The following is a 10,404-nucleotide window of genomic DNA, read 5'->3' on the forward strand; positions in this document are numbered from 1 at the left end:
AGGTTTAACTCAACAGAATAGTGCTCACACACACGCATGAAAAGAAGAACCACCTCTGCATGTACTTGATCCTCAATTAGTCTTAGTTCTGAAAATAAGGTGTTTTGCATAGCAGAACAGATCTTGATATACAAATTCAGTGTATTCCATTTTAAGAATGAAACACAGGATCTCAAACCCAAGTGCTATTATGGTGAACTTCAACACTGAGCGCCAAACAAAGCCTTCCAACCATTTCCAATTGTTCACATCAGGTATCTTTAAGCCAAAAAGAAGGCTTGGGGTAACTTTAGATTTATAAAAGTCGAGCATTGTTTGCATCGAATAGCGTTTAAATTTACACATAATGATTTTCATTTGTGCTATAAGAGATCCTAACTTCAGTCTCATCTTATTTTTCAAAACAATTAGATGTTTATTGGCAACTAAAAAAACTAAGTAGCTAAATGTATTTACTTCTTCTAATTAGAAACCACAGAAAGACCACCCAGAGCCATCATACTTGTTGTCCCTTTGGTTTTAATTGGATTTACTTTTAGATTGTTTGGGGATGAATAAACATCAGAACGATCCATGCTCCTTAGGAGACCCATAGGTATTGAGTCTAAAAGAAGTGTCAGCATTCACAGTTCAACCAATGTGCAAATTACCCAATTTGGGAGGAATTAATTTCCCATCAATTCCTCTTGGATATCTGCTATGTACATATTAAACAGGCAGGGGGCAGAACACAGTTCTGTCTAAGTCCTCGGAATGTAGCCTGACCTGGGATGTTCTATTGCAGCGGAGGAACATAACTAAGAGATTCGAAAGCTCCTCAGGAATATCCCAGGAGGCGTGTTTTCTCCATAAACAATTTCTACTGTCAAAGGCAGCAGTCAAATTCATACAGGCACACTATAATGGAAGATCCAGAGATTTGACCACTTGCTTTTGACAGAAATATGACACCAGTCCATTTAATGACGTGCCTATATTCTTTCTAAATCCAGTTTGAAAGAATCCTGAGTTTTGTAGTGGTGTTGGCCCAAGTAGTCTTTCAACACAAGAGGCCAGGACCATGCTACCAATAAAACAAATATATATAGTAAATACTATAACAATAATAGTGGAGGTCCACCATGCATGTTTAGCACTTTTCCAATGGTTACAGAAAAAGAGATAAAATAAGGAAAACAGAGCTGAGAATTCATTCCGGCCACCCACCCACCCCATAACATCACAGATCCAGCATCACAACACATAATGCCTGCACTTGTTGGCGGGACACTTAAGATGGGAGAGTGAGGACAAGCTGCAGGATAAAGAGAGCAATAATAAGTGAGGTGAGATTCCTTTTAAGCTGATGAGGGTGAAAAAAGCAAGGCAAGGGGGTAAAACAGATAGCTACAATGGGGAATAGAGTAAAGGCAGCGAGGGAGGGGGAGAGTAGGGAGTGAAAAGGTGTGAGTCCAAGTAGTGAGAGGGGGGAGAGAGTTCCTATGGGAAGAAAGGACAAGAAAGAAGCAGTGAGCTAGTAAAGTCAGAATTGTTGAAGGGGATTGTTACTAAGACTTGGGGAAAGTAAGAGAGCTGACGAAGGGGAGTTCCCAAGAAAGCAGGGAGAGGTGACATTCAGGCAGGGCTACAGGGGAAAGGGATGCGATGGGAAGAATCACAAAAGAATGGAAGGAAGAATGAACAAGATGCAGCTAGATGGGTGGTGACCGTAGGAGGCTAGAATTGGCAAAAGGACAGGGGGAAGCCGAAGAGAACAGAAGGAAAAGATGGATAAGAGACAGCTTGTGTGTGGAGATGCTTGATTACAAAGTACACAGAGTGAGGCAGCGAATGAGGGGTCATCTGAGGCGGGGAGAAGGTGAAGAAGAACCACTGAGGGGAAATATAGTGAGGGTTTGTTAAGAGCTGATGAGGACAGTGGCAGATGGGGAGAACCAATGAAAACTAGTTGAGGTGGGAACAAGGATGCTGTAAAACTGAGAGTTTTGGGGGAGTTTGAAGGGAGAATGGATAAGAAATATTAAGTGGGCGTCAGAGGGTTTGAAGGTGACAGAAGCAAAACAAGTGAAAGAGTAAAAGCAGGGAGGGGTAGGTAAAAAAGTGAGCTGTATCTATGTATTTTATTTGAGCACTATTACATCTCCTGGTGGTCAATTTGTGTAACTGCTTGCCATGTTTCGCTGCCTTTCTCGCAGCCCATATGGATTGGTTCCTAATGTTGGTATTCTTAAGGGACGTGTTAGGGTCTACCTTGATAAAACATCCTTGTTATGTGAGAGTGTGTGTGTGTGTGTATACATATATATACATATTTATATAATTGGCCTAGTCAATGCAGCGTGATTTTCGGGTGTCAGAGCCTGGTCCTTGGCTGAGAGGTCTATGTGGGGCAGAGGGTGGGAGTCCCGTTGAATAAGTACAGAAGACAAAGATTTGCCTGAAAAATGCTACCTTTCTAAAGGTTACATACCTCTGTTGGGATATAAGGGCAATCAGGAGTTGAGGTTATTGTACCCTGATGGAAGAGCCTCTTCATTTTATCCTCTGAATTGTTTTGGGTAGATGAAATGGGGAAACATATTTCGAGGTCTTCATTCTCCATTCTTTTATCACCACATGTTGTGTGCATGGTGCGCTTAATTTATAGTGTAGCAATGTATTCCACTCAGAGACAGTGGAGTGGTCTCAAGGCAAGTGTGGCATGTTCAACTCCTTACAAGGAAGGCATAACCTACCTCCAGGCTTCTGCATTGATCGCAAGTTCGATCATTCTTTTGGGAAGATTCAATAAGGAGTGAGATAGAAGAGTCAAGTGTACCTGGCAGGAAGAGTGGAAGGGAGTTAATTAAACGGTCATGGATGGGCAGAGGAGAGAGTTTGAAAAGTTAAAGAGAGAAGAGAAGGGTGGTCTGGAAAGTTAAAAGAGCAGTGGGGGGAGGGGGTTGTCATGTAAGGCTGAAAAAATGTGTGAATAGGTGGTTATAAAGGGGGGTATCAAGGGCCAGTGGAGCACAGTGCAAAACCATCAGGCACAGAACGAGAAATGCGGGGGCGGGTCATCGGAGAAAAAAGTGAACAAGAGGCCATGTGAGCTGAGAATGTGTTGTGAATCACCACACTATCCTACTGTTATCATCCCAACCATATTCTGTAACAGCGCAATCAATTGTGTAGTTCCAGCTACATCCCTACCCAAAATGGCGGATCACTGAAAAGCCTTCTGTCCTGAATCACTCACCATTTTGGTCTTCCATCTGGCTTCTTCCCAGGATTCCTTGGCATCAGCGCAGCTTACGTGCATTCAGAAAAGGGCTGCACCATGTGGATGAAAGTGAATAGATCCAGGGACAGGAGAACATATTGGATGGTTGAAATGTAAATGCTAGGTAGTCAATACCACAGTTAAGAATTACTATTCCCACTGCCACACTTGGTCTTAGTGCTGAATGGCAAACATTTTATGTAGTGAAGAGTTGTTATTTACTGGAATTGCAATCATGCAAGGAGAAGGCCATTGTTTAAGTTTTAGTTGCAACAAAGTAAACCTCCAGTAACTAATATTAATGATATGGGGCAGTAACTTAAGGAAAGTCATGTATGGGGAGGACGGGAAGGAGTGAAGTGTTAGCTCCTCAGAAAAAAGTACAGAATCAGAGAACACGGATTCCAAAGTAGATGTCAAATAATCCCTAACATTAAAGGACATTTCAAGAGCATGAATTCCTAGGGCCCAATGCATGAGGGCATTGAATAGAGAAGGTAGAACCGAGGCATGTATTCATGGATCCAGGCAAAGCAGAACAGGAACTTTTGGAACCGATAGGCCAAAATATCTAAGGCTATGGGAGAAGTGCACGTGCTGCTGGCAGAGCAGGCAGAGCTGTCATAGGGGACTGTATTTCTGGAAGCTTGGACATAAGATCCGGTATTTCTTGTGGAGCTCATACAGGAGGAAGTATCTCTGGGGCATATATTCTCCTGAGGTGAAAAAAGGTGTTGGTATTATCTACCAATCATTCAGTGAGGCCGGCATTTCCAGAGAAGGTAAATCAGGGATCAGAGTTCCTGGAGAAGGAACCATACGACCGATTACATCTTCAGGCGCCTCTGCAGGTGGTACTGTCATGAGGGCAGACATTGTTTGAAGATCGGCAGGCTCGAACACTGGCTGAATATCCAGAGAGGGCTCCAAAGGGAGATAAGTATTGGTATTCCCTTTGGCGCAAGCAGGGTGTACAGTATTCCAAGAAGATGAATGAGATTAGGTGTCCTATGGTGGGGGGGCATCAGGGGCAGGTTCTGCGGGAGCTGGAGGGGCGTCAGGGGCCGGTTCTGCGGGAGCTGGAGGGGCGTCAGCCGCTGGTGCAGCTGGGGGTGCGTCAGCCGCTGGGGCAGCTGGGGGTGCGTCAGTCGCTGGGGCAGCTGGGGGTGCGTCAGACGCTGGGGGAGCCGGGGGTGCATCAGCGGCCGCTGGAGGTGTGGCATTCGCTGGAGGGGGTACAGAAGGGTCAGCAGTAGCGGGTTTATCTGGTGAAGCAGGTGGGTCACATGGTTCTTCTTTCGCAGGAGGCGGGGTGGTGCCTGTCTTCGATGGCGAGGGCGCAGCGGCCGCGTTCTCTGTGGGAGATGGAGCCATGGCACTTTGCGAGGTGCCGGTTTTGCAATCCTTTGCCAAAGGGGATTGAGCAATATTGGCACAGGGGTTATACAAATCTGGGGTAGAAGGACGTTTGTTATCCCCTAGGCATGAACGAGACACAACCCTCTTCTGTGAGGGGCAAATAATGGGACACACGTTTGCGGAAGCGGTAGGGCAGATATTTTCTCGACTGGGACAGACAGAAGGGCTCTTGGTCGGACATATATTTTCCCAGCTGGGACAGACAGAAGGACTCTTGGTCGGACAGATATTTTCTCGGCTGGGACAGACAGAAGGACTCTTGGTCGGACAGATGTTTTCTCGGCTTGGACAGACAGAAGGAGTCTTGCGCGGACAGATATTTTCTCGACTGGGACAAACAGAAGGAGTCCTGGAGCAAGATGAATTTCTTGACGAGCGGTCAGAAGCACATTCACTATCTGAAGCATCGGGACTGTCCGCGGTAGCAGCGCACGGGTCGTACTTAGGCATAGGACACGGGCCGGGACCTGCAGGGCGCTTTATGTTGGAGCAGGCATCATCTGGGGAATCATCATCATCTACACTACAAACAGAGGCGTCATCGCCATCTGAATCCTCTTGGCAGGCACTCTTAGGGGGAGGCGAACAGTCTTCGTCATCCTCATCTTCTAGGTAGGAAGTGTAAGACTCATCCTCTTTGACAGTACAGGTCGTTTTTGAAGCAGCACAGACATCATCAGCTTTGTTGCGGCTCATGGTACGACAGATGTCGCTGCCAGATGAAGGTGTTTTAGTGGCGGCATTGCCCGATTTGGATGCAGAATGTGCAGGTGAAGCGGGCGCGGCGCCCTGTTCTTTCGTCTGTTCTGGGGGGCAATCATCCGGTTTCTTTTCCGGCGAAGGTGCCTTAGAGGGGTCTCCTGGAGGGGATGCTGCCGGTGGTGGTGAACCAGGGGGAGCTGCCGGTGGCGGGGCTGCCGCGGCGTCTGCTGGCGGGGCTGCCGCGGCGTCTGCTGGCGGAGCTGCCGGGGGTTCTGCTGGCGGAGCTGCCGGAGGTTCTGCTGGCGGAGCTGCCGGAGGTTCTGCTGGCGGGGCCTCTGCTGGCGGGGCTTCTGCTGGCGGGGCCTCTGCTGCCGGGGGTTCTGCTGGTGGGGCTTCGGCTGGTGGGGCTTCGGCTGGCGGGACTTCCGCTGCCGGGGCGTCGGGTGGTGGTTGGTCTGCCATGCCCGGTTAAAAAGAAGGGGTAACGTACAAGAACTAAACTAGATTGGGTTATTAAGGGCAAAAAAAGGGGGAAGGGCGGGGACGTACGAAAAGCGCGGGAAAGTGCGCGCGTCTAGCACGTGGGGTAAGTTACTGTGAGCTAGGCTATTTCAAACGTGTACCCATGTCAGAGGACGTCTGTGGGGGCACGTGACCAATGCCGTAACGTGGTGCGAGACCCTTTGTCTCCCTCTGTGAGGATTCAGTGACAATGACACCCAGGAGACCAATCATCTCCTCTCTGTCTTTGAGTCACGAAGTTCTCCAGCTGAAGCACAAAACTGTTCCCAATATGCAAATTGTGGCCGGACGCTGTCTAGTGTTTTCTTTGAGGTGACAGACGCAGCGCTTAATAAACGAATGGATCTCACAGTGTGTTTGTTCCCCTTGTCTCGATCACAAGCGGTTTGCCTTCAAGTTGTTGCCACTGACTGAACATCTGTGTATCCTGCCGACCCACTGGGGTTAAAAGTCTCACAGAGATGCCAAGGTCAAAACGTGCTTTTTTTTTACTGGAGGTTTTTCCTCTGTCCAACCTGACACAGCCCATACATGTTTTTCTAAGTTTTCATTTTTGGAAATGTATCACAACGTGCCTAAAAAGGATGAATAAACATTTTAGCAGCCAATACTTTTTCATGTATTCGCTGGTTCTGAGGTAGCCCATGCTTGTTTCCATTGCTGCCAAAACATTGACGATGAGGATGCTGTGCTCCAAGCACAATTCCCACTCACTGAGGTCATGAATCTGGAGCCTGAAAAAACCTTACTATCACAAAACGATGCTCGCGATATGTGTTGAATCTGCTTAAGATGGGAAGCTCTTGGCTGTGAACGACAGCAGACAGAACTGTGCCTGTTAATTGTTTGGGGAATAGCAGCACCTTTACATGAGAAGCTCTTAGTTGTTAACGGCAGCAGAGAGAACTGTACCTGTTAATTTGGCGATAAGAACTGATGGCAGCATTTGCATCGGAAAACATCCACAATGCAGTAAGCTACACAGACACGCGGCAACTATGTGACATGGCCACAAAGGAATTTGCTTTTTGGGAACTTCGTTTTTTTTTACATCATGCGTAATAAAAAGTATTTTTCAAACAAGGACTGCAAGCAGGTGACCGTACCACACTTTCTTGTGCTGTGTGTGCGAGTCTTGAATGTACAATTGCACACTTTCCTTTGCATTCTGGTGTCACCTTCCATTCAGAATGGGGAACATAATACATTTGTCAGAGTTGTCATGATGGTTTATCACGTGATGTGTATTTTCCAACTTCTATCAAATCTATTTTTATTTTAGCTACCAAAAGCCAAACCTTCACATTTGTGTAACAACTAGAGCTGAGAAGATGGTAAAGTGCCCGAATTGCATATTCTTGGGCACATTATTTTCACTGAATGCGCCTTAGCGGACAACATTGGTAATAGATGTATGAAACCAGTCATAAAATAATGGTTTACTCATAAGAAAACAGTATGCCATGTGTATATTGTGTAGGGACATTAACTTTTTGTTTTTTTTAACAGAATTGCCACAGAAACGTATGTAATTTACCAAAATACTTTATTGTTTCTGAAAGAAAAAATCTTTTAAGAGCATTGTATTCAAGTGTGTATTTTTTTCTCATTAGTCTATGTATTGGTGTATGTATAGTGAGGTTCTTAAAACGGGCACATATTTTGTTCACTGTATGTAATTAATAGTATAAAACACGGTGTTGAGAAAAAGACATGTAAACAAACGCCATTTTGTTGATCTCACCTATTTACCTACATTGACCTGCGATGGCTGCACTTGGTATCGTCCCATGATGGGGGGACCCTGCGTGACTTCGTAAGGTAAAGGAATATTGTATGTATCTGCTGTCAAGCCCTCTGGGGACAGCATGTAATGGTGCGGCCCTCTCGTCATTGACAGAAGAAAAACCCGTGTTTTGGAACTGAGGGAAAGGGCGAAAAGGGATTTGAAGAGAGAAGGATCCGCGTCCATCGCTTTCTCCATCAGCCCTGCTATTGGTTCCTAGACCTTACTGTTTAGCCCTATTGATCCAGTCATGCTCCCTCCTACTAGATGGGGGGTTTGAGGAGGGAGAACAGGGAAAGAAGTGGAGTGGATAGAGACCAAGCTGCTGAATAAGTTGCTCCTATCAGCTCGGTGCTAAGTCTGAGTGTTTGCGGCAGAGAGACTGGTAGAAAGGGGTGTGATAAAGACTGCTGCCAGGAGTAGTGGGTTCCATGCACAAACTAAGTTCTGCCACACCAGGCCCCTTGCCTGAGAGGGCCCTGCCGTTTTTCTGTAGACTCCAAGAAGAGTTGCATTTAAATCAGAAGTGTGAGAAAAAAACAAAATAAAGAAGTGAGACACTGCAGGATGGTTCTCTCAGTCCTAGGGTAACGTGAGAGTTGAGCTGATGGAAGGGTGTGACAGATAGAGGGATACAACATTGAGGGGGTCAGCGGCTCTGGAATGGAGGCAGGGCCAAATTGTTCTGCACGTGGTTTAAAAGGCAGATCCGATGGCTTTGGCAAGTGCCAAGTACCCCCAACAAGTCAAAACACCATGAGGCCTTGCAACTTACTTTGGATCACTCGGGATTGTCACAAGTGGTACTATCTGCATACTATAAATAAACCTCCCACTGGTTCAGTTTATGCATAAACTTCTGTCTGTAAATACATTTGTCTCTCAATTGGGATATAGACAATTCTCTCAGTGAGTAAATCAGCTTCATTGTGTAGAATGCAGAGGCCTCGCAGTCATCCACATGACCTTGTGGCCCTTCACGAAACTTGACGTCAGCAACACTGGCTCCTTCAAAGTGCTCTCCTGCCACTTACCACTCTCCCTAACCAACAGTTTCCTTCCATCTCATCTACAGACCACCCAAACCCAACATCACCTTCATCAGAGACTTCACCAACCTGGTCACCACCATGTGCCTCACGCACGGCAACATCTTCCTAGGCGACTTCAACCTCCCAAGCAATAAGCCCACCAAACTGATGAAGGAAGCACTCCTGGGCCTTCTCGATACCCTCATCCTCACACAGCACATTAAAGACCCAAAGCACGAGAAAGGTAGCATCCTCAATCTAATCATCATTTAACTGCCCTTCCTCCACTACAGCTCTCTTCTCCTGCTTGACTGTTCTGACCACCTTTCCACGGCTTTTAACATCCTGCACACCACCCTAGTCAAGCACTCCCAACAGAAACCCATCAGACAAACCTTCAGGTCTTTCAAGAACGTCCCAGTGGAAACCCTCATGGAAGACCTTGCCAACCTCCACCTCAAATAGACCTAACACCCACAACCGAACTGCGACTCTACTGGAAGCACTCCACCCCACCCTCTCAGCCTCCATCGATCAACATGTGCCTTTGAAACAACGCCCCTACAAACCAAAACCGCCAGCACTCTGGAACTCAACCTCAAGAAAAGAGTCATCAGAAAACAAGAGAAAACCTGGTGCCGCTCCAGGACCGCATCCAACCTGGCATGGCATTCCCCAAGGAACCCTGAGCAACCCGCCAACAACTTATCAAAGCAGCCAAAGCGTCCTACTATCAGAAACCATACCAGAAGCCAACAACAAAAGCGGAGCCTTCTTCAAAGCGGTCAAGCACTGCGTCAACCACACTGGGAGGCGGAAGCCGGCCCAGCCAATTGAAGGCCCACATCAAGGCACTGGGGAATTCCTTTCTTCATCAAGAATCACACTGGAAACAGCTGATGCAAGTGCTCCAGCAGGCCCACTTTTTGTTCTGCTGGGCACTCAATCTTCCATTAAGCAGGTAAGCCTGTCTGTGGCTTCTCACAGGGGCGCGCACCGCCCCCTGCATTTCCTATCAAGCTGAAAAAGAAATAAATGTGATTTGCCATTTATTTGATGTGTTTTTACATTTTGCAAAGATCACCTGCAAATGACGCAAACAAACACACTTGTGTTTGTGGGACTCTGCACAACGTTGTTTTCACTGATTGAGCATGCAGGCTGATCTTAAGGCATGATGGGGCTTTTTCCCCTGCATTGGCCCCGATCTCTTATCCCTTCCAAGATGTCCGACCTAATTTAGTGTTGGAGGCTTTTCCTTTGGCCTCAGCCTGCTCCTCTACCATTGGCTAGCATTGCCTTTTTCAGCCAATCGAAGGCCAGCATCGAAGGCCCTGTCTGTCCCTGTCATTACCTGGACGTGCTCCGGGCCAAACTTCATGGACCATTCAGTCAACACGTGCTCCCAAAAAAAATAAACATATTCAGACCCAACATTACGCTTGACTTTTTTTCTTCCCGAGCTGTCGCCATCAAGTGAGTTAATTGGCTGCCTCGTCCCCATCAATTCTCTTTCTCTGCCTTCCAAGTTATCAACTTCAATAATGCCCCATGTTCTACAGTGACTCTGCTCTCTGCCTGCACTCATTGTTTCCCACTTCACCATCCACTGTATTGTCGTGCTGCTCCTGCTGTGCCCTTCAAAGTCTGTTGTTTGTATGAAAATCGTTGCCCCCTTGCTG

The 10,404-nt window shown here is 46.9% G+C and overlaps 1 protein-coding gene across 3 annotated transcripts in view; it reads right to left on the reverse strand.

The window, feature by feature from the left end:
* The window catches only part of LOC138516192 (basic proline-rich protein-like), a 199,181-nt gene extending 193,200 nt beyond the window's left edge, over positions 1-5,981 (reverse strand). For 2 of the 3 annotated variants that reach the window (XM_069631132.1, XM_069631131.1), the window contains exon 1: positions 3,239-5,970. In XM_069631132.1, the coding sequence (XP_069487233.1) occupies positions 4,271-5,845 (1,575 nt within the window). In that variant the 5' untranslated portion in view covers positions 5,846-5,970 and the 3' untranslated portion in view covers positions 3,239-4,270. Of the gene's footprint in view, positions 1-3,238 lie in introns of all 3 variants that reach the window. The other variant, XM_069631130.1, reaches the window with a different exon arrangement.
* Positions 5,982-10,404: the final 4,423 nt, after the last annotated feature.

This window comes from Ambystoma mexicanum, chromosome 6q (genome assembly GCF_040938575.1).
Source record: "Ambystoma mexicanum isolate Mex_15411 chromosome 6q, UKY_AmexF1_1, whole genome shotgun sequence".
In the NCBI taxonomy this organism is placed as follows: Eukaryota; Metazoa; Chordata; class Amphibia; order Caudata; family Ambystomatidae; genus Ambystoma; species Ambystoma mexicanum.